Source organism: Camelus bactrianus, chromosome 34, assembly GCF_048773025.1.
Source record: "Camelus bactrianus isolate YW-2024 breed Bactrian camel chromosome 34, ASM4877302v1, whole genome shotgun sequence".
NCBI classification, from domain to species: domain Eukaryota; kingdom Metazoa; phylum Chordata; class Mammalia; order Artiodactyla; family Camelidae; genus Camelus; species Camelus bactrianus.
The window spans coordinates 1,424,747-1,447,611 of NC_133572.1; the positions used below are offsets into that span (position 1 = coordinate 1,424,747).

The 22,865-nt window shown below is 47.4% G+C and overlaps 1 protein-coding gene across 20 annotated transcripts in view; it reads right to left on the reverse strand.

The window, feature by feature from the left end:
* ERC1 (ELKS/RAB6-interacting/CAST family member 1) overlaps nt 1-22,865 on the reverse strand; it is a 295,017-nt gene that overhangs the window by 87,914 nt on the left and 184,238 nt on the right. For all 20 annotated transcript variants that reach the window (XR_012503922.1, XR_012503917.1, XR_012503916.1 and 17 more), the window contains one exon: nt 22,664-22,824. Coding sequence is in view for 7 of the 20 variants with exons in the window: in XM_074357283.1 (XP_074213384.1) it covers nt 22,664-22,824 (161 nt within the window). In the remaining 13 variants the exon portion in view is untranslated. The remainder of the gene's footprint in view (nt 1-22,663; nt 22,825-22,865) is intronic.

Here is a 22,865-nt window from a genome sequence, read left to right on the forward strand (position 1 = left end):
AATTTTATCTTTTCAAAAGAACAGCTCTCAGTTTTGTTGATCTTTTCTACAGTTTTTATGATCTCTACTTCATTTATTTCTGCTCTGATCTTTGTGATTTCTTTACTTCTGCTCAATTTTGACTTTGCTCTTCTTTTTCTAACTCCTTAAGGTTTTGTAAGGTTAGGTTATTTATTGGGATCTTTGTCTTTTTCTAAATGTCGGCATTTACCTACATACCTATAATGCAGGTGTGGAATCCTTTCAGCATTTCATCTAAGGCAGGTCTAGGGTGATAAACTCCCTCAGCTCTTGTTGGTTTGGAAAAGTATTTACACTGCCTCCAGCTCTGAAAGACACCTCTGCAGGATGAAGCATGCTCCGTGGGCAGCACTTTTCCTTCAGCAATTTGAATAATCATCCCATTCTCTCTGGCCTGCGAAACATCTGCTGAGAAAGCCACTGACAGCCTCTGAGGGTTCCCCATATGCGAGAAGTATTTACCTCTGCTGTTTTAAAAAATTCTCTCTTTGTCTTTGATTTTAGTTTTATTGTCAGTGTCTTGGAGATCCTTTTGGGTTGAAATTTTGTGCCGACCGATTCATGATCATGGATGTCCAAGTACTGCCCCAGATTCCAGGAGTTCTCAGCCATCACACCCTTAAATAAGCCTCTGCTGCTCTCTCCCGCTCCTCTCCTGCTGGGACTCCAGCAACGCACACCTTGTTTCTTTGAACGGGATCTCGTAACTCACATGGGCTGTCTTCACTTCTTTTTATTCTCTCTGCTTCTTCTGACTGGACGACCTCAAATCGCCTTGTGTTCTCCAGTTCTGTCTTCTGCTTGGCCAGGTCTGCTGCCGGAGCTCCCTAGGGAATTCTTCGGTTCAGTCAACATATCCTTCAACCACAGGATTTACGGTTGGTTTTCTTCAGTGCTTTGTTTCTTTGTGGAACTTCTCATTTGTTCATGCATTTTTTTCTCAATTTCACTTAGATGTCTAGCTGTGTTTTCTCGTAGTTCACGGAATCTCTTTACGACGGCGATTGTTCTAAGCTCCCTCTCAGACAATTCACAGACCTCCACGTCTTCAGGGTCAGTCACTGGAGTCGTATTCGTTTCCTTTGGTGGGATCATGTTTCCTTGATTATTCATGACTTTTGTGGCCTGGCTTTGGAGTCGTGCAGCTCAGAAGGCAGGCACTTCTTCCAAGTTCTACAAACCGGCTTCAGCAGGCAAAGCCCTCCATCAGCCCGCGCAGCTGGAGGTTCTGGGTGGGCGTCGGGCGGTGTCTGCAGCAGGCTGGCTGATGGAGGCCTCGGACAAACAGACCGGGCGCCTGTTCAGGGGAGATGGGCCTGGTGCTTGAGTCTGTGATGATGGGCTGGGACCCATGTTTGCATGGGATGACATGGAGCCTAGGTCCAACGGGGCCCACCAGGCACCAGAGACCACTGGGGTGGACCTGGTATTTGGGTCTGCAGGAGCCAGGCCAGTCCTGGGAAGAGCCAGCAGTCTTGTTTCATAGGAGCCAACCTGAAAGCTGGGGCCACGGGGGCTGGCGTATAGATTGGGTCTTCAGGGGACAGTCTGGTGGGAGTCTGGATCTGTGGGAATTGGCCTCAAAGATGGGGCAGCTGGGATAGCATGGGGGCTGTTGTGGTCCTGGCATGAGCTGTGAACCTGTGTCTGCAGGAGCTGGTCTGGAGTCTAGATCCACAGAGACCAGCCTGCCACTGGAGTAGCTGGGGGTCTGGAGCTTTGGGAGCTGGCCGAGTGCTGGGGTGGGTCAAAAGCATGGGTCAGTGGTAGCTGGCCTGGCACTAGGTCCAGCTAGGAGTCTGGGCATGCAGGTGCCCACCTGGAACCCAGGTTCAAGGGGGCTGACTGTAAGCCTGGGGCCACAGGAGCCACCCTGGGCTTCAGGAGCAAGCTGGTGCTGGGATGTGCCAGGAGCCCAGGTTCACTGGAGCCCAGCGGGAGCCTGGGGCCGCAGGGGGTGCCTGCAGGTACTGGGGCCTGGGTCTGCGGAAACACACAGGGAGCCCCTAAGGCTGCAGGAGTTAGCCTGGTGCTGGGGCGACCCAACTCTGGGGGCCCTGAGGTAAAGCTGGGTGGTCACTTCACTGTAATTGTCCCCCGGGGCGGGTGTCCTCGCACCAGGCTGCCTGGGCTTGGGGGAAAGGTGGTGGGGGTGGTGTCAACCTGTCTCTCCCGCCCTCCCCCGCGCATCTTTATTTCTGTGCTCCACGCGAGGACTGCAATCCCTCACATGATCCGTGGCTCTGGCGGAGGTATTTTTGTGCAGGGACAGTTGCTCACACTGATGTTTCTGGCAGGGGCAGGAGAGCCAGCAAGCCCTATGGCAGCACTTTGCTGACAGCACTGTCATTGCTCAGGTCTTCAATGCCACCTCCTAGGGAAGACCACTGCGGATCAGCTCAGACTCCTCACTATAAATCTGACACCGTACGCTTTGTTAATTACGTAATACAGTTACAACTAAATTATGGTTGCTTAACACGTCCTCTCACCACCAGAGTACAGGCAAAGGGGCTGAATACCTCTTGTTGAAAATTATATTAATGTCTAGTGCGGATCCTGAAACACAGGTATTATTACAGACATTTACTAGAAGACAGGAAAAAGACACAAAGAACAGGGAGGAAGGAGAGAGGGAGGAAGAGAGAAGTGGGAAGCAACTCGAACACCTCCTGGGAAAGCTTCTCCACTGTGAGCCTGTCTCTTAGAAATAAACCAATGCTATCCCACCCCTTTTTGACATGAAAAGGGTGGGGTGTACACACACTAATACAGAGTAACTTAAGAGCCCAGACGGAGCGCTGCGTCTCTGCTGGCTGCCCCTTCACAGAGACGACCGACCGCCAGCCAACGGGGGGACGGCCTGGTGGAAACGTGCTGCTAGAAACCACTGCTGGCCAGCCACGCGTGGCCTCGTGCCCCTGACTCCACTGCACTTTGACAGAAGCAAATATGAGCAAACGTACTGGTGCATTGCTGGGGCAGGAGGAGAAATCAGTGGTCCGTTTTCCTGGGGCTGCAGTCGCGTGTGTGTTGGGTTTCCCAGAAACTCTAAGCTGCCTACGCAAGCGCAGCCAGTGAGACGGGCAGGGTCAGCTCCCGGTAGTTCGTTCCAGAAAGGACACCTGTGTGCTGAACGTCATGAGACCAGAACTTGACGATGGGTCTCCTGCCTCCCTGTGAAACGTTCCCGCGCCTAGGGTAGCAGTTCTCACTCCGCAGTTCTATGCCTCCGTCCCCAGGCCCACACCCTTGAGGGTTGACTGACTGACAGGTTCTGAAGAAAGAGGTACACGGGCCCATTTCAGCACACTGCTCCCCTGTCTCGGGATCCGTCTGTCTGTGCAGAACGTACACCCTGTCCTGCTCGCCATCCGCATGCCGTGAATGCCGCGCTCACCTAGCTCTGCTCCAGTTCCCCCGTGAAATACCAGGGAGGCTGCCTGGCGGTACGTGTACAGTCACGTGCTCTAATCAGCTTTATAAAGATGTGAAGATAGTAAGGCTGCAGCTCCCTTCTTCTGACTCCTCTGCTTATCCCTCAGCTGGATCCAAACCCAGAAGGATAACTGTAGAAAATCCTTGGCAAGGACACAAAATACAGCTGCTCAGGAGTAAAAATCCAGAAAAGAAATCCCTCCTTTTCACCACGCACAGCACCGCTTTTAGAGGTGTCTTTTACTGCTGTCTCCCCAGTGTCCTAACCTCTGAGCATCCACTGAGATTCCAGGAAAAAGTGACACAGCAGTCACTAACAGCCAAGGCCTGTGTAAGTGTTGCCCTCGTATTAACTCATTTATCCCCCTCAACATTCTGTCAACATTAGTCCCCATGTGACAGATGAGGAAACCGAGTAACCGAGAGGTTAACATCTAGCCTGCGGCCACACAGACAGGAAGTGGTGACGGCTGTCTTAAACCGAAGCTGGGCCCCCAAGTCTCTGCCCTGAACTAGTCTTCCTCAGTGTGGTGTTTCCTGAGGGGCAAGATTTAAAAAACAAAGTGAACGAGAATTAAAAAGAACAGAAAATATCGAGGCGGGGAGGGTGTAGCTCAGTGGTGGCGCACGCTTACCACACACAAGGTCATGGGTTCAAGCCCCAGTGTCCCCGTTAAAATAAGTAAATAAATAAAAACCTAATTACCTCCCCCTTAAAAATTAAAAAAAAAATTTAAAAAAATAGAAAAAATATAAAAAAGAAAATATCAGAGCACAAAAACCAGAGGTACTGCTCAATCAAATGCTTGTTCCAGTTACGTGTGCATGCACGTGCGTGTGTGTGAGAGAGTCGCAGAGACAGAGAGGAGCAGGGAAGGGGGGGCGGGGAGAGAGAGAGAACGGGAGCAGGAAGAGATGTAAAAAGTGTTCCAACAGGCTCAGAGTCAGAATGTCTGAAAGTCACTGCTCTGAACCAACGTGCCCACGGTCCCCCCGTTGGTAGGACAAGCGTCGCGGCTGCCCCGGGAACAGCCTCCCCGCCACCCCTAGAGTCGGGCAGAGGCCCCATCCGCCCTGAACCAAGGTGCCATCAGTTCTCATCAGCTAACCTTAGTCTCTGCAGTACGACCGACCATGCTTCCCAAATTGCCGAGGGTGCTCGCAGGGCGCCGAAGGATGCTGTAATTATGGGGAGAAAGAGGGTGACACCTGCCAGACCACAGACAAATCACCAGCTCGAGGCAGTTTAGGTTTCAACGCTGCATCAGACACACAACGCACGTCAGGACGGCCTTTCTTTGTGCAACTGAGCTCTGCTGGCCGCTGGGATGGAGAGCCCAGCAGAGCGACGACAGAAAGCAGCGGAGAGCAAGACACGAAGGTGGCCATGGCCAGTCTGCCCCCGAGATGTGCGACCCGCACAGTGCCCAGCACGCACACATCCCACTAGCAAGTCACCGTGGTGATGTGGGGTGAAAAGAAAGTATCTCTTCTTTCAGTTTACGTACACTGTTATTTTTGAAGTGATGAGTAAATTGTTGGAACATAAATATTTAAATAGCCTAACTACTATTAGGAACTGTTACGGATTCATTTTGGCCTAGAGGTCATAAAAAAATTGCTGACTGCACTGGAACCAAGAAAGTCTGGGGACCTCTGCCCTGTGATGAATAAACACCACCTTCAAGGCGGCTGCAAGACCAAGTCTAGCATGTAAGTTTGAAGAAAGTTTAAGTGCTCCTTCACTGTGTGCGTGTGGAGCAACAGAAATGGCTTTTGTTTTTCACTAAAAACTCCTCATTTAATAGAACTGAATATGAGCTCTCTTCTCTTTATCTCAGGCCTTTATCTGCTTCTAATCTGCTGCAATCCTCTGGGATCCAAGGGGAGATTGCCTATGAAGATATTACTGTGATTCATGCAAGAAACTTCTTGCTTATAAAAAAATTTTCAACTGCAGAAATATGACACTTGAGCAGCCGCTCACCTGCCATCTTGCCTCTGCTGGTCAGAGCCCGGGACACTGCCTGACCCTACAAGCAGTACTGCCATCTTTCAAAGATGACACAAGGTCTACATATGCATAAGGAGCTTTCCCACAAATGTGAGCTTCGGGGTTCAACCCCTGATGTTTTCTGTCATGTTGTCAGTATTGAAGTGGGGTTTACAACGGAGCAAACTGACCGCTGCATTACATCCGCAAGGATGCAATGAGATGCCCCCATATTCATCTGAAACTTCTGATCAGCCTACAGTTCAGTTCGCTTCCAGGCCACGAGATGCATGGTGCTTCCTGAGATGAAGGCCTCCATCGGCAGGACGTCCTCAGGAGGCCGAGCTGGAGGAACAGCACAGAGGATGCGATTCTCTAACCTAAAGAGCTCGATCTGAAGTAAAAACTCTTGGATGGCATGAAGGAATCATCAGCTTAACTGAACAGTGACTGGCGCCCACAGGACTGCTCCAGTATTAGTTTAAAATAAGAACAAAGCTCAGCGCTGGAATCTCCTCTTGCTTAAAAAGTGAAAACAAAGATGTGGCAGGGAGCCCCTGAGGCTGGACAGTGGCGGGGTGAGAAGTGGCCGCGACAGAGACTTCCTCCCACTAAGGGCACCGCAGGGCTGACAGGAAAGGGCAGAGCCAGGTCGTTCAAACCCAACGTGCAAATTCTACTCAATCCCAACTCTGAAAACCAACCAACAGCCAACCTAACATGACTCTAGGGCCTGGAGACTCACTGAAGTGTCCTGTTTAAAACCACAAAGCAGGGGGTACGGAGGTGGGGGCGGGGTGGGGAGGGCTGGTGTCTTGTTTTATGCACCACTTACTAAACTGGACTATTCCTCTTTTATTTATTGGCCCCCAAAATAAGTGGCCTGATCAACCAGCTTCAGGGGAAAAAAAGAAATTTTGCGTATCTTTATCTTCAACACAGAGAACACGACGACGGCTGCCGTTTGCTGGGACAGCTCATCTTCGTGACAAGAGAGCCAGGCACCCCTGAGCACTGGCGGGTACCAAGCATGTTGTAACCCGGGCTGTGAGACGGCTGCTCTTGCTCCGGGGCCCATCAGCACTCCCCAGGATGGTGTCTGGGAAGGAGGGATTCGCCTGCTATCCCCAAACGAACGCTCCCCAGAACCACCATGCCCAAGTACTTCTATTGTTTGCGCGGGATGGACACACCAGTGTGCGTGTGTGTTGTGCAATTATTTGGATGCTTTCTAACAGATGGAAAACAATAAAATGAGAGGAAAGCACTCGCTTAATTAGCACTGGCCCAGCTACTGTGTGTACACGTGTCCTGGAAAAGCATCCCCCCGACTGGGCCCTCTTCCACGTCTGGAAACCACTGACAGCTCCGAACCAGACCACTCATCACAGCAGGGCTTCGTCCGTCGAAAGAAGAGCTGGGGGTACACTTAATAACTCAATCCCGGGGTCTGAGAATTTTAGTACTGAGGGATTCAGCCACATTAAGCCTGCCTACAAAATAAAAATAAAACCAATTAAAAAAATCAGACCTAGAAATGAAATGAATGTCCTCCAGCACAGCCTTCCAGGGAGAAATGGAGACACACAAGCTCAGTGTGACTGTCTTATGTCTCCAGGAAATTCGTAGCCAAAAGGCTTGATTCCGCCCGTTTCGACCTCGATGCGGAGGGGCTCGGCAACGGCCACACGGACCAGGCCCCTTGAATGCCGCCTGGTCTACTTCCCGGCAGTGACCTCCACCCACAGGCTTGGCACGGCTCATTTGGACAGCACACTGAGCTTCCTCTGTGAGCCGGCCCCCAGGGCTCACAGAGTTCAAGATATAATGAGATACGAAGGTGTTTATCACAAGGCGGAGTGGAACTCTGGGCCGGAGCAACAGGAGCTGGACATCGCGGGCAGGCTGGGGACAGAAAGGGTTGTTTTTCTTTAAAGTATACTGGAAAAATAAACTGTTCCAGAAGACACACAAAGTTTCGGGAAAGATGACAATTTTTAAGCACAAGTAACCCTCCAACTTGCAGAAACTTAAGAGAACAAAACAGCATTTCAGAGGCAGAGACGGGGAGGGGGCAGCACACCTTTCATCACTGCCTCTCGCTACCTGTGCACGTAAAATTCTGGTTCGAGAGCACTGTAATCGACCCCATTCTGTAGGAAATGGCAAACATCTTACAACGGATGTTCTGTCTAAAAAGTAGCAATCAAAAACCCTTGTTACAAATTCTGAAGACTTCATGAAGGGAAAGTGTGTATGTAAAAATAAAGGCCCCCCAAAAACTTAGGAGAGAAGGAAAAAACCCTAACATTCTGAAAACAAGTTTGGTTTAAACTGGAACTTACACTTCTGATAAATATTATGAACTAAGCCAACGTAAACGGACTCTTCCCTCTTGCTCCAAACTCATGAAAATTCTGCATAAAATAGAAACTGACAGCGCGACAGGAGGCGCGAGCTGAAGTAAACCCCCGGTGCCGCCGAAGACAGCACGAGGAGGGGCGGCGGGAGCGGCCCTCGGGAGGAAGCTCGCGCGGGGCTGGACAACTAGGCTGCGGAGGGCGAGGCGGGGCGCCTCCGGCTACAAACCAAGCGAGGTCCCCCAGGGCCGGGGCGGGGAAGGCTCGCCAGGAGTGGCCGGAGGCGCGGGCTCGCACGGCCCACGCGCAGAGACTCACAGGAAGGCTGGCCCAGAGCCAGCGAGACTCGCCGCGCCACAGACCCAGAGCTGCCCTAAGGGAGCAAGGCTCCCAAGCGCGCGGCCCCCGGAGGCGGAGCCTGCACCCGAGGGCCACGCACGCGGCAGGAGACAGGCCCGCGCGCGCGAGCGCAGGTGAGGAGCCGCGCCGGGAGGCTGCCTGCAGCAGCCGGGGGTGCGCGGACCGCGCCGGGGAGGGGAGCATCGCAGCGGGCGGGAGCAGGCGCTTCGCCAGCGCCAGCGGGCCCCCCTCGGCGGCGGCGCGCTGGAACCGGGCCGCTAGGAGGCGGCGGCGGCGGCGGCGGCGGCGGCGGCGGCGGGGGGCGGGGGGGAGCCGCCCCGGGCTGCGCAGCCGGCGCCCCCCCCCCCTCCGACGGCCTTCTTCATGCAGCCCGTCCGGCTGCAGCCTGGCTCCCGGGTAGGCGCCCTCGGGCCGGACCTCGGGGGTGGGTACTGATGAGAGTGAGACGAGGAAAGTGGACCCGTCCTCCCTCCCAGACGTGGCGTGTGACTCCGTCTGGCCGATGGAAGACGAAGGGAAGTCCCCTGTGGAAGGAGGCAGTGGAGGACTTCCCAGAACGAGACCCAGGACTACTTGGAAATGGTGACATCACCCCGAAGCAGGCTGAGAATAAAGTCAACGCACCGTCTAAGGCCAGGGCCCCTGGTCAGCGGGTGGTTTCACACCCGCCGACCGTAGCTGCACGGAGGCCTCCTCTGCTCACGGCTTACAGGCTGCTCTTTTCTCCCCACGATGCAGTGGTACTGCGCACGCAGCACTGAATGCTCCGCCCTGATTCTGTGGAATTAAATCGCCACACCCTGCGTGGAACACAGACTAAGGGGGAAAGCTCGCGAGCCCAGAAGACTTTACTAAAACACAAGGAGAAATTTCTACAGATAAAAATTTGGATATAGCTAATGGGAGGCTTAGAGAAAAAATCAGGCTTCTATAATAGCTAAAAATATTCAAGTAACTTGGAAAAAAATAAACATGGTAAATGTCAGGAAACAGAAGTAAATCATAACAGAACAGAAACTAGCAGCATAAAAACAAACATAAAGCAAAGGTGAGCAAATTTCAATCTGGCTCCTGAAAAAGAAATACAAAATAGACGAACTTCTAGTAACACTGAACAAGAAAAAAAGGACACCATTCTCAGTGAAGTGAGCCAGGAAAAGAAGGAGCAATACCACACGATACTGCTTATGTGTGGAATCTAAAAAAAGGACGCAAGTGAACTCATCTACAAAACAGAAAGACTCAGACACAGAGGACAAACCTATGGTACCAGGGGGGAGGGGGTGGAGAGGGACGAGTCAGGAATCTGACAGGTGCTTCTCCTGGGGGGTGAAGGGAACGTTAGCTGTCCTGATCGTGGTGGTGGCTTCACCGGTGTGTACCTCTTCCAAAATTCATCAGATTGTACATCTGAAGTATGTGTAGTGTACTGTGCAGGAATCATGAAAGGTGTTAAACAGAAGTCATGCCAAGGAGTCTGAAAATGGAAAAACAAAAGAGAGAAAGAAAGAAAAGAAAAAAAGGATAAAACTCACAAGGCATATGAATAAGAACAGGGCATAAACACAGTATAGACTTTAAAAGCACCCGCCAGTCAGCAATAGATTAAAGAATTCAAGGGAAAAAAGATACCATTCATGACAGCAGCCACTGAGGAATCAGGAATACATCTAGCAGACGTGTAAGGCGTGCTGAGAAAGTGCACAAGATACCGAAGAAGGTCATGAAAGAAAAATAAATGGATAAACAAGCTACATTAGCGGATGGCTAGACTCACTGTTACAAAAATACCGAATTCTGCCTAAATTGGGCTATAAAATCAATGCAGATTCTTACCACAGTCCTGAGAGGGTTTTTTTTTTTTTTAGGGACTAGTCGGTGTCATTATAAGATTCCTATGAAAGACTGTAAGTTCCAGACAATCCTGAGTGCAGAATGCTGAGGAGACTTCTGGTCTACCAAAGCCAGCACTTAAAGCAGTGCCTACATAGCAGCAGTGAACCAGCATGGCCATGACAGACAGGCATCTGGTAATAACATACATTCTCTCCTCCAGGTCGTTCTGGCAAACGAAGCACCCCGCACATGGCCGTTCCCGTTTACCTTCACCCACAGAACCCCACGCTTCACGCTGCAAAAAGCGGTGCGTGTCTAAGTTCTGAGCTCTGTGACGCTGGGAAGAACACATCGTCTCAGCGAATTTTATCCACAGTGCTCAGCACAGTGTTGGAACATTTAGTAAGTCTAGAAACAAGGCATAAATAGTGCCAAATGCTCTAAAACAAAGTGCAAAGCGACAGGGGCGCTTGTGTCGACTGAGAAGATTTCAGGTTTCCTTCCAGCCACCGTGATCCGGTGTCAGCCGTGAGAAGGGGTGGAACCTAAGAGCAGAACCACGGAGAAAGCACTGAAGACAAGAATGGTTGTAACAGAGGGAGAATGCAGGTTTGAATAGTTTCTGGAGAACAAGAACTAGAGAGGGAAATAAAGCCAGAAACAGATCCAGGGACAAATGATGGAGAGCTGATTGCAACATGGAGCTTCTGAAGGTTTCTAAACATAAGTGCAGCGTTACCAGATTTATGTCCCCAGTGAAAGTAGGAAATTCTTATTTCCACTGAGCAACTGGTTAGAAAAAAATGTTCTGAATAAACACCAGTACGTCAGAAAGGCCACGACAGTACTTTTACCCAGTTCAGATTCAATTCAGTGATGTGAATTATACCACACACCCCCAAAGATTAAAAAGTAAAAGAAAATAAAGGCTAATGAAAGTGGTAACATGAGACTTTATCATATTAACCATGAGTATTTCTACTCTCTGCCTTTCAACAACAAAAAACACAATGAATAGAGATCTCGATTTTTTAAAAAAGTTAATAAACATCCATACACATCTCTGAATCAATCACCCCCCAATGTATGGCCTTTATTTTATCTAACTCTAAGAGTAATTCATGCTCATTATGAAAAATTAGAAAATTCAACAAGTATGAGAAAGAAAAAAAAAAAACCCCGCATTTCCAGCATTCAAAAATAAGTACTTTGAGCATTGGGTGATTATTCTTCCCAGCTTTTGTTTTTTGTTAAAAAAATGTATCCATACACGCACAGAAAAATCAGTTTTATGCTGCGTGGGGGTCAGTCCTGCTTTTTTTTTTTTTTAACATTGTATCATGTTTCCCCAATTTGTTAGATATTCTTTGAATGAATCGATCACACTTTTATGAAAGAGAACTATCCTATTTTCACTGTCTCTTTTTATAACATTAACCCTCTGCTCCAGATTTTGAACACTGACTGGATAAAGGCAATTTGACACATCTGAGGATTACAAATATATTACAAATGAGCTAAGATGATGCAAACACAAAGAAAATATACACAAGCAAGACCGTAAGATAAAAACAAGAAATGATGAAAGAAAAGGAGGTTATGCAGGATTGATGTGGCCGACGACAAAGGGACAATGACAGCATGACTGCCTGTCTGGTACCACGAGCCTGAGAGACAACCCCAGGGTGACCCCAAGCCCCTAGCAGGCAGGTGTGTTCTGGTAGGGTCACTCCCACGCATACGCTGCCCCCTGTGAAACGAAGCTTAATTTCAAGATCAAACTGCTGGCCACCTCTGCTAGTTAGTAACCACTCTGCTCGAAAAAGCAACAGTATCTCTACCATAAAATGCATGGTCACAAACACAGTGACAAGAAACACCCTAATTCTCGGTGGGAAATCATACCAATGCCCATGGGGAGCTGAAAGTATGTCATTACACGGAAGAAAAGGCGATGAAGAAAAAGAACGAATCCAGCCGTAACCGCGTTCTTACACACAGCGAAGATGCCCTCTGCTCAAGGCAGGGGTTCACCTGATTCCCCTGTGACAGCGACTTACGTGTAAGACCGACATGTACATCACAGGTATTTCCCTTAGGACCTGTTGCCAGCCAGGTAATTCCCCAGAACATTAAACCGGAGAGAAAAGATGAGCTCTGGATCTCAACAATGTTCAGTCCATCTGGAAGATCTAACTTGTAACAACAAACACTATAAAAGCAGTTTAAAACAACCAGGAATTTGGTTATGTATCCTCTTCAAACATAATTTGAGAAAAATTTGGTAGAATTCAAAAAATATTTACTTCATGCCAATACACTGGGTACTGTTCTCGTTTCTCAGGATTTAAGATGAACAACACTTTGAAAGTCGAGAGTCTAGAGGAAGATGATAAAGCTTGCAAATAAACAGCTGTTAAGACAATGGGGTAAATTCTGCAGAGACACAGATGTGGCAGAAATGTCACTATCACCTGCAAAGCTGCATACAAAACCCTATTCATCACATAAATACCTTTTACCTGAATCATTCGAGTATTTTCATTTTCTTAATGGTGTCTTTTGAAGAACAGCTTTTAATTCTGATGAAGTACAACTTACCAATTTCTTCCTTGTGATTAGTATATTTTCTGTACTAAGAAATCTTTGCTTACTCCAAAGTTTCCTATTTTCTCCCAGAAGTTTATGGCTTTTCCTTTTATGCTGAGGTCTGAAATCCATTTTGAATTAACTTTTGCATGTGGTATAAAGGCCTTAGCTCATTTTACCCTACAGACATCCCGCTGTATCTGCATCATCCATTACAAAGATGAACGTTTCCACACTGAACTGTATCGGTGCCTTTGACCACAGGTACGCGGGCCCACCTCTGCCCCTTCACTCTGCACGCCAGCCTTCGTGCCTACAGCATACTTCTTCATTGCTGCCGTTTTAAGCGAAGACTACAGATCAGGCAGTGCAAGTCAGCTGCCTCTGTTCTCCTTCAAAACTGGGGTAGCCCTGCGAGAGCCACTGCAGTTCGATACACATTTAAGACTCCAACTGGAAGTTTCTACAAAAATCCTCCTGTGATTCTGGCTGGGATTGTGCTGCAAATAAATGTGGGGGAAACGAGCAGCTTAAAGTTTGAACAGTTCAAAGCATGAACTAGATACATCCCTGTATTTGTTTAGATATTTTAAAATTTTCTCTCTGTAATGTTCTGTGGTTTTCAGTGTAGACATCTTGCACAAGTCTTGTTAAATTTACTCTGAAGTACTTGACGCATTTTGATGTCATCATAGACGGTATTTTCTAAAACTTCAGTTTCCATTTGCTCATTGCTAATGTATAGAAATACAACGGATTTTTACATATTGCCCTGCTTAGACAGTCGTATTGTCTGTGAATAAAGACAACTCTTCTTCTTCCTTTTGAACTGTACTGTTTCTTGACGTCCTGCACAACCCGGATCTCCGACACAATAACAAGCAAGGGCCGGACGTGGACGTCTTTATGTCCTTTGCAACCTCAGGGGAAAGCGCCCATCATTTAGTGAAGTTTCATACACGCCCTTTATTGAGCTAAAGAAATTGTCTCCTGTTCTTGTACGTAAGTATGTTAAAAAAACTTCTTCTGAATATCTGCGATAATTTAAGATTTTTTTCTGTACTGGTAATGTAGTGAGCTTAGCTAACTTATTTTAGAATAGTGAACAAACCTTGCTTTCCAGAAATCAGCCTAACTTGGTTGTGACTCACTAGCTTTCTTCTTTATATTAGATTCAATTTGCTAAGACTCTGTTGGGGAATTTTATGTCAATGTTCATAAGGGAGACGGATCTACAATTTTCTTTATGTAATGTGTTTTTCAGGTTTAAGTGTGAGGGCAATTCTAGTCTCATAAGATGAATTAGGAAGTATTTCCTTATTCCCTATTTTCAGAAAGAATTTCAGTAAGACTTGCATTACTTCTCAGATGTTTAGTAAAAGTCACCAGTGAGCCAACCTGGGCCTGGAGTTCTTTATTTTTTATTACAAATTCAATTCCTTTGATAGATACAGGCCTTGCTCAATGTTCTATTCTTTTTTGAGCCAGTTTTAATAAACCACATTTTTCAAGAAATTTGTCTATTATACCTAAGTTATCAAATTTACAGACACAAAGTGGTTCAAAATATCCTCTTCTAAAATTCCCCTAGACCTTCACGTGAAATGCTCTTATCCTCTTTCATCATGAATGTCGCTGATTCCTACGTCTGCGTTTTCCCCTTGATTCCCCTAGGAAAGGGCTTACCAACTTCATTAACTCTCTGAAGAACCACTTTGTGGATTTTCTGTGTTGTCGGTTTGCTGTTTCCTTGGTTTCTGCTCTGACCCTTATTATTTCCTTCATTCTATTTACTATCATTTACGTTGCTCTTCTTTTTTCTAGTTTCTTAGTGTGGAAACTCAGATCACTGAATTTAAACTTTCTTATTTTGTAAAATAAGCATTTAAAGGCACAGACTTCACCGTAAGCATCACTTGAGCTGTGCAACACAGAATGTCACTCTTGTATTTTCATTTTCATTCAGTTCAAAGCGACTTCTCAGATTCCTTATGACTGCTCTGAGCCATGGTATTTAGAATTATATAACTTAATTTCCAAACATTTGGGGGATTTTCCAAAAATCATATTATTAACTTCTAACTTAATTCCATTGTGGTCAGAAAACAATTCTGATATATTTCAGTCTTCTCAAATTTATTCATATTTATTTTTATGGCTCAGCATATGGTCCTCATTGGTGAACATTCCATACATATTTGAAAAACATAAATATTCTTCAGTTATTGGGTGCACTACTCTATAAATATTAAATAGGTCAAGTTGACACTCTTCAGAGCTTCTATATTTTTACTGCTTATTTCCTGTCCACTTATTCTATCAATTTCTGAGAAACAGGGGTTATAATCTCCAGCAGTGAATAATGAGTGTGGGTTTGTCAGCTGGCCCTTCCTGAGTTTCAAGGCTCCGTTATCAGGTGCGTGCACGTGAAGGGCTGTGATGTCTTCCTGATGAACCGTCCCCTTCGTCATTATGATGAGTTCTTCTTTATCCCCAGGGATGTTCTTCAGAAGCCTCCTTTATCTGAGATTAATAAAGCCAGACCAGGTTTCTTATGATCACTGTTTACAAGGAATATCGCTGTCCACTCTTTGATTTCAGCCTGTTTGTGTTTATTGCACTCTATGTCTTGCAGACAGCACTGCCTTGTTTCAATCCACCCCAATACTCTCCCGTACTCTCTGTTCATTAACAGGAGTGTTTAGTCCGTGTGACTTGGACACAACACTGGTATTTACACCTGATTTACATCCATCATCCACTTGCCCTTTCTCTGCTTCACTCCTCTGCTGTTCCTTTGCTGTCCTTTCTCTTCTGGGTAAATGAAATAATTTTTAGTGTGTTTTATTTCTTCTATTGGATTTTAAACATTTTGGTTTTTGGTTTTTGTTTTTGGAGGTTGCTCTACAGATAACATTACGCACCTTTAACTTACCAAAGTCTGCTTAGATTTAGAAATTGTAAGACTTCAAGATGGATACTCTGTGTTTCCCACTTCACGACGTTCACAGCCTTACGCCCACGAGTTCTGCTCGCGTATCTTCTGTGCTCTGGCTGTCCTACCTTTCACCCTTATGTGTACTGTAAACTCCACCTTGCACGGTTAGTCTCTTTGCTTTAAACGGCCCGTTGTCTTTTATGGAAAATATGAGAGGAAAGAAGAAGTCTTCTGTATGTATCCGCTTGCTTACCACGTCTGGTGTCCCCACTCCTTCCTGTGGGTTCACACTCCAATCTGCTTTCATTTCCTTTCAGCTGGAAGAACGCTCATTAGCATTTCTTACAGAATGTGTTTTCTAGAGGTAAGTTCTTTTTTTATTTATTTATCTGAAAACGTCTGTATTTAACTCTACCTTTTAAGACTGTTTTTATTTGGCCGTAGAATTCTAGGCTGACAATTCCTCTTTCTGTACTTTAAAAGAAGTTTTAAATCATTTTGTTATGATCTCCAGTGTCTTTGACATGAACTCGGCTGTCCTAATTTCCCTTTACATGCTGTCTTTTTTTCTGCTTTTGTTTTTTTCTCTTTATACTTTGTTTCCAGCAATTAACTTACAATGTTTACAGGTGTGGTTTTCTTTGTATTTGTCCTGCTTGGTTTCACAAGGTTTCTAGGATCTGTAAATACGTGTGCGTTTTAAAAAGACTTTCATTTTTTAGAGCTCTTTTAGATGAACAAAAAACTTGAGAGGAAGGCACAGAGATTTCCCATACACCTCCTTAAATCAATATATTTTAAGTCAAATTAAAAAAATATTCCAGCCATTGTCTTTACAAATCTTTCTTTCTACTCCCTTCTCACTCTTCTACCCTCTGCAGTGCCAGCTACGTGCACGTTGGCCCGTCTGATACTGTCCAACACATCACGGAAACCCTGTTCATTCTGTAAAAATTCCTTTTCTCCCCGTTTCTCAGACCGGATAATTTCAGTTGATGGTATTTTAAAATTTATGGTTTCTTTCTTTTGACGGCTCTAATCTGTCATTAAGACCATCCAGTGAATTAGTTAATTTTCAGGTTTAGAATTTCCATTTTTCTAACGATTTTCCTTTCTCAGATGAGAGTACCTACTGCTGTTTCACTGACGTTACATCTTCTTTTAAGTCTTTAAGGCGTGCTGGTCACTCTCAAATCCGGTACCTGGGCCGTCTCTGAGCTGCCTTCTGCTGCATGCCTTTTTCACTCCGGGCCATGTGTTACTGCCCGTCTGAATGTCCGGCAGTATTTTTCAGTCGAATGCAGGCTGCTGTAGATGACGCAGAATAAAGACGCTGGGCTCTGTCACTTTCTTCTGAAAGCAACGGTCGTTATTCCAGTAGATGATTCAGTTACTGCCTGGGCTCCTGGAACGTGTGTAGGCTTGGGTTTACGCTTTGTCGGGCTGATGTGTTGAAAGCCCGGGGTATTTCCCAGACCTCTCTGTCTTGATGGGATTCATCCTCCAAATTCTATCAACTTTCCTGGAGCTTTCAGTTTTGTTAAACTGCATCTTCAGTTCACGTAGCACAGGTCACGATCTCTACTCCTAAAACCTGGGCTTTCTGTTATCTCAGAAAGATGCCTGAAGTTTTAATGTGAATTTTGCCACTTGGACTGGCTCGGAACTCCAGACTCCCCAGCACTGCTGTTCCACCTCTGAGTCACAATCCCACTTCCATCCCCACAGCAGCTCATCTCGGGTATGCCGCGGGCAGTCCCAGGCAGCGAACGTGCAGCTTAGCCCGCAGCCAAGGACCTGCGGACATCTGACCCCCAGCTTCTGCTCAGTATACTGTTTATGTATAAATTACTTCTCTGATTTACTCAGAGCATATACAGCCACAGAATCAAGGGATGTCAGAAGGTCACCTAGTCAGATAACCGCGTGATTTTTTAGACCACAGGAATCTCAGAGATGTAGGAGACCCTTTCATTTCAGAATGAGAAAACCACCAACCTGAAAAGTTAAGTGCAAACTGGATTTTCAGTTGTGAGCATCATACTTTGCAAATATTCAGCCTGACCAATTTCAAAGTGTTTTTATTACTTTATCTTATTTAATCCTTGCAACAACCTCATGAGCTGGGTCTAAATATTATTACCCCAGTTTACAGGTAAGAAAACTGGCTCAAAATGTAAACACAGTCTTTGCTGCAAAGAGCATCTTACCGTACTGTTTCACTCAGAATCCTCAGGCAGGAAAGGCTTATGATTAAATAAATGAATTATTATTTCTACATGCAGAGCTTGAAGGAAGCTCTACCCATTTACAGAACTAGCAAATTCCTGTATGGTACTTTCTGAGGGACACTGAGAAGGAAGGTCCTGAAAGGAAAAAATTTTTTAGAAAATCTCAAAGCAAAACAAACAAAAAAAACCCCTCATACTGGTATATTACATAAAAAAAAATTCTTAAAATGAGCATTGCAATTTAGGTTAAGGCACTAGATTATCCACCTGCAACAGTTAACCCTTTAACTGTTTCATTTGTATTAAACAGAGGGACTGGGGTTGATCCCAGGCCTCCAGGAGAGGAAAATGTGAAAGGGTAGGAAAGAAGTGAGATAGCCATCCCCCTCCTTCACCCTCTGGGAGAAAGAGGAGGACCCATCTGCTTACCTTCACCCTGCACGAGGGAGGGCATTCCTGCACACAGACCGTACGCTGACGGGGCAGAGAAAGACTTCTAAACGCTGGAGAAGAGAGGGGCCTGGGGGGGCCTTTGTCCAGAAAGCTCCGTTCGTGACTTGGTACTTAGAGATTACTCCAGTCATTCAAGACTTTTTATATGTAAAGATGATTAGGAAGCGTGAATTTTTAAAGAATGTGGTTTCCTCTGTTTGGAAGTTACACCTGACCCTGAACAGTTAAAAGTGGGATGGATTTAGGCTTAAGGGAGAAGAAAGGCAAGGGATGTTTAGAGTTTTTTATAACAGATTCCAATTCAGGTCACAAGAAAACAGAACGATTTCAGAAAACCACTTGTCATACTCCTGCATCATCTGGTGAGAAGCTGAGCATCACGGTCAAAGCACAGGAACAGGGAGAGGTAGGGCACTCCAGTAATTACCACACTCCTTAAACCCATCTCCACCACTGACCTACAGCATCTCAGAGCCCCAGCTGCACTCCCAGTTCTGGTGAAGAAGGATGTTGGAACAGCGGCTATCACACGTTCTGTGAAGTAGGCAGCATGAGAGGGCTGGATGCCAGGGTAGAAGCAGAGGGGGCAGAATTAAAGAGCTGACCATGTCGAGGGAGGAAGCCCCCGGGCACGAGACAGCTGACTGTGGGCAGAGACTCCGCTCTGTGCTTCAATTAGGACCAGTCCCACCGGTGTTACTTGTTTATCGCCGTACTGTACAGCATACTTTGTTTTCTTTTGCAACTCAAGTGCAGGAGATTTCCATCACAATTTATTTGATTTCCTACAAAATAATTTAAACCTTAGCATTTTAGGTCACTGTGAAAAATGCCTCCAATTCCACTAAGAGTCCTTCATCATATATCCAATGACTCAAATAAAGGCATTTGGTGGAAGTTTAAACAAGCGTGGCTTTGCAAAGAGAAAACATGTTCTAATTCTTTTGTAACTTAAAGTACATTTCAATTTGTGGCCAGGATATGATGTGCATAACTGTTATCAACTTTGTGGTTAATCTGGAAGACTGCCAGAAACCCCCAAATGGGATTTTTTTAAATGTCAGCAACTCTGCAATAAATTTTAAAATGAAATCCTACAGAATATCAGGGGATAAAATAATTTAAAATACAGTCTCATTTTAATGATTTGAAGTATAATCAATTGATCACCGAACTACACTAACCCAAAGTAGTCTGACCTTCCCCAGGAACCGTTTTCTACAGCTTTCTTAATTCTAAGCATAGTCTACTTTTCTCTCTGAAATTAAAAGGCAAAGGTTTTTTAAATGCCAAAATTCAGATTATACTACTGGACTCTTCATAGGCTCATATGAAAATTTATTTTCTGTTTGTGGGGAGTTAGGGCTTTCTTGAGCCAAAAGGCATCTCATGAGTGTATAACGTAGCTCACAGAGGCCTGGATTTCTCCAGCAACGTTACTAACAGTATGAATGATAAAGTATTTATTACTCACCAAACAGCTGCAGATTCTCAAAGAAACAAAAGAGCTATGCCACCACCTCCCAAAACAAACCAGTCCTCAGAGTAGTCCGATCTACAGTTTGATAACAATTTTACTCAAAGTGGAAAATGAGTCTTGTAGGCTGTTTTCGTGGCGCCAATACAGCGTGAGCCCGCAGAAGGACCCTGAAGGCAGGGCGGTGGAGGATGAACTAGCTCGCCGGGAAACCCTGATAGTAAAGCTCACACCCTGAACTGAGACTTCACATTTCCTATGGCTGTTACTTTATTATTTTCCCCCTTCCCCATTCATCCTTCCTTTATTAGGCAAAGAGGCTAACATAAAAGTGGAATGAAAAAGTAACGGCTAACAAAACCACAGCATGAGGAGAGGCAGCGCCAACGTGGGATCTGCCAATAAAAATGTTCCTTCTCCTCAGGGCTGGCCCGCCAGCACGCCTGCTGAACCGCTGGCAGCCTACCAGCTGAGCCGTTCCACATCTCCCAAAGCTCACGGCCGCCATTCATCTGCAGCAGACACTCAGAATTTATAATCATAAACACTAGGGACAGACAAGAACCATCAGGACATTCCTCTGGGTTTGACCAGGTCAGGGTTAGTCCAGGAAACCAGACGACTCGGTGCTCCGCTGAAGAGCTGTCCCACACACGGGCCAGCCACCTCTTCCTCGGCAAGACTCCTCTTCCTCCAGATTCAGGCACACGTGGCTTGCTTCAGGCCCTTCTGCACGCTGCGTTCCCTTCACGCTTCGCCCACATTTCAAGTTCCCTGGTCATAGCGAACAAGCCCTCTCACTTGTTCAATTACTAACAACTCAATGACGTGCACATTTAAAAACCGGTGGGTCCCGCCACGATTACAGAGGGGAGAATCTCGTCGTCACTGCCGACAGCCACAGGCAGGACGCTGCCTTCCTTCTTTTAAATTTTGCTCAAATAACTTTGTTTTCCTGCAAATCATCACCAGGAAATACGCGCAGCAAGCTAATAACACCCAGCATGAAGTGCTTCCGGTGCCGCGCACTGCTCCCAGTTACGTGTATTAGTAACGTCTTATCCTGTTGTCATGAAAACGCTGAGAAGCAGGAACAATTACTCCTGCCAGTTTACAAGCGAGGAGACTCGGCGTGGGACGCTCAGGAACCTGCGGAAGTCGCAGGGCTAGCGAGCGGCAGAGTCGGAACGCAGACTCAGGCCCCTTCGCTCCGGGAGGCGCGCTCCGTCCACGTGCCGTGAGCAGTCGCACGCACACAGCACAGCGGGACTCCTTGGGGGCGTAAACGCCTTACCAACTGGCAACAGAATGAAGCAAATTCTGATCAAAGTTACAGACTCTCAGACACTCCCAACCCAGGACAGACGATTAGCAGAAACTGTTCAGCATTTGGAAAGGAGTCCAGAATACAGCAGAAAAACGTGTATTCCCTTGGTCAGCTGTGCAGTGGAAAGGAACCAAACGCGCACTGTATGCGACCCCACACCGTGTTACTCGTGGTGTTCTGCGCGTGCATAACTAAGCTTCGGGCCGGTTTCTGCTGAGGCGTTGTCACAGCCGACAGCCTGTTCTCCCCCACGTCACACCCACGCTGCTTCTGTTCCCTTACCGCCACTGACAGAAGCAGGCCCAGGACCTCTTCCGCGAACGTGCCCCCAAGAAGCAAACTGACTTGTAAGCCTGTTTCTCGTCGTGCTGCTTGCTCAGAACCGTGACTTCTCCCTCTCCTCCCGCGTCTCGACCAGTTTCTGGCCGCAGGACTCACCGCTTCCAAGAGCGCGTCACCTGCAACACTGTTCTAAAGGGTCCCTAACCCTGGCACTGCGGCCTGACGACCCGTGAGCACAGGTGACGCCCCAACACTTGTCTCTTCAACTCCAGGGCCATGTCATGACATCACAATACTCAGGCCCCACGCGAACGCACGCCGAGGAACCAGAGCAAAAGCCTTGGCTGCAGCGTAACCTGGTGTCGCCCTTCCCCGACAGCTCCAGGCAGAGGGGAGGCGCTGCCGGCGGGGAGCGCTAGCCGGGCTCAGACGGGCCTGTTAGCCCAGGGCAGAGGCCGCGCGTCTACCAGGGAAGGACGACCGACAGACAGTGAGCACGATCACACGGCAGAAAACTAACAGAGGAGGGACCAGGGCTTCGCCCCGAGACAGAAGCAAGAAGCTGGCCTGACGAGGGGGAGGAGTAGCCCCCTTGAGACAGAAGAAAAGACAACAAAACACAGGCCGCCCGAGGTGACAAGGCAACCGGGGGTGCCCAGGGCAGACTTGGTGTCAGCAAAATCCGAGTAAGGATTACCTGGGGGTAGGGGTCGAGGGGGTGTAATGGAGAACACGCCATGGGACCTAAAAAAGAGACACCTCTAAAGGGAAGGACACCACAGCTTCTCAACGCTGCAGAGAAGCGGCAGCAGCAGGCGCGGGGCGCACAGTGGGTGCACACGCCTCACAACAGACACCTCAAGGGAGCCCCAGGACGCGGGGCGGGGAGGAAACTGAGGGGAAGCGAGGTTTTGCTGGAAGTGACAGTTCTGTGAAGACCCCTGGCGAGTGCACATGTCGGTGGTGAAATGTGGGGATGGGCACTGTGCTCTCGACGTCTGTGTGCCTCTGGAAATGTTTATTGTAAGAGAGGGGTTTTAAAAACTGCCTAGCCATCCTGTGACCCCAGAAGCCACAGTCACCTTCCTCAGTGAGCGCAAACACTTGCCTGAACTTTCCAGAAGGCTCTGGGGACTTCAGAGACACCAGCTGACACAGATACATGCACTAAATTCAGTGAAGAGGAGGCAAACCACTTCTGCGGGACCAGGGTTTGTCTCAGACCTGTTCTAAGGCGTGAGAAACACACGTGGGATGAAAGCGAGGCTAAGGGGCAATGAACGGGGCCGGAAGGTGAGAGCAGCGAGGACACGTCCCTCCCCGACACGTGGGCCTGAGGGCGGCGCCACCAAACTTACTTCATCTCCAGGACCTCTTCTAAGTGCTTCCTCCTCTCGGCCCGGAGGTTGGTCAGATGAGTTTCCTTCTCCGCCAGGGACTGCTGAGTCGAGGACAGCTTCGCCTTCATGGACTCCAGCTCCTGCTTCACCTTCTCCATGGCCATCAGTAACTCCTCCACCTGCGACAGACACGGGAAAGGGGAAAGCTGAACACCCGGCC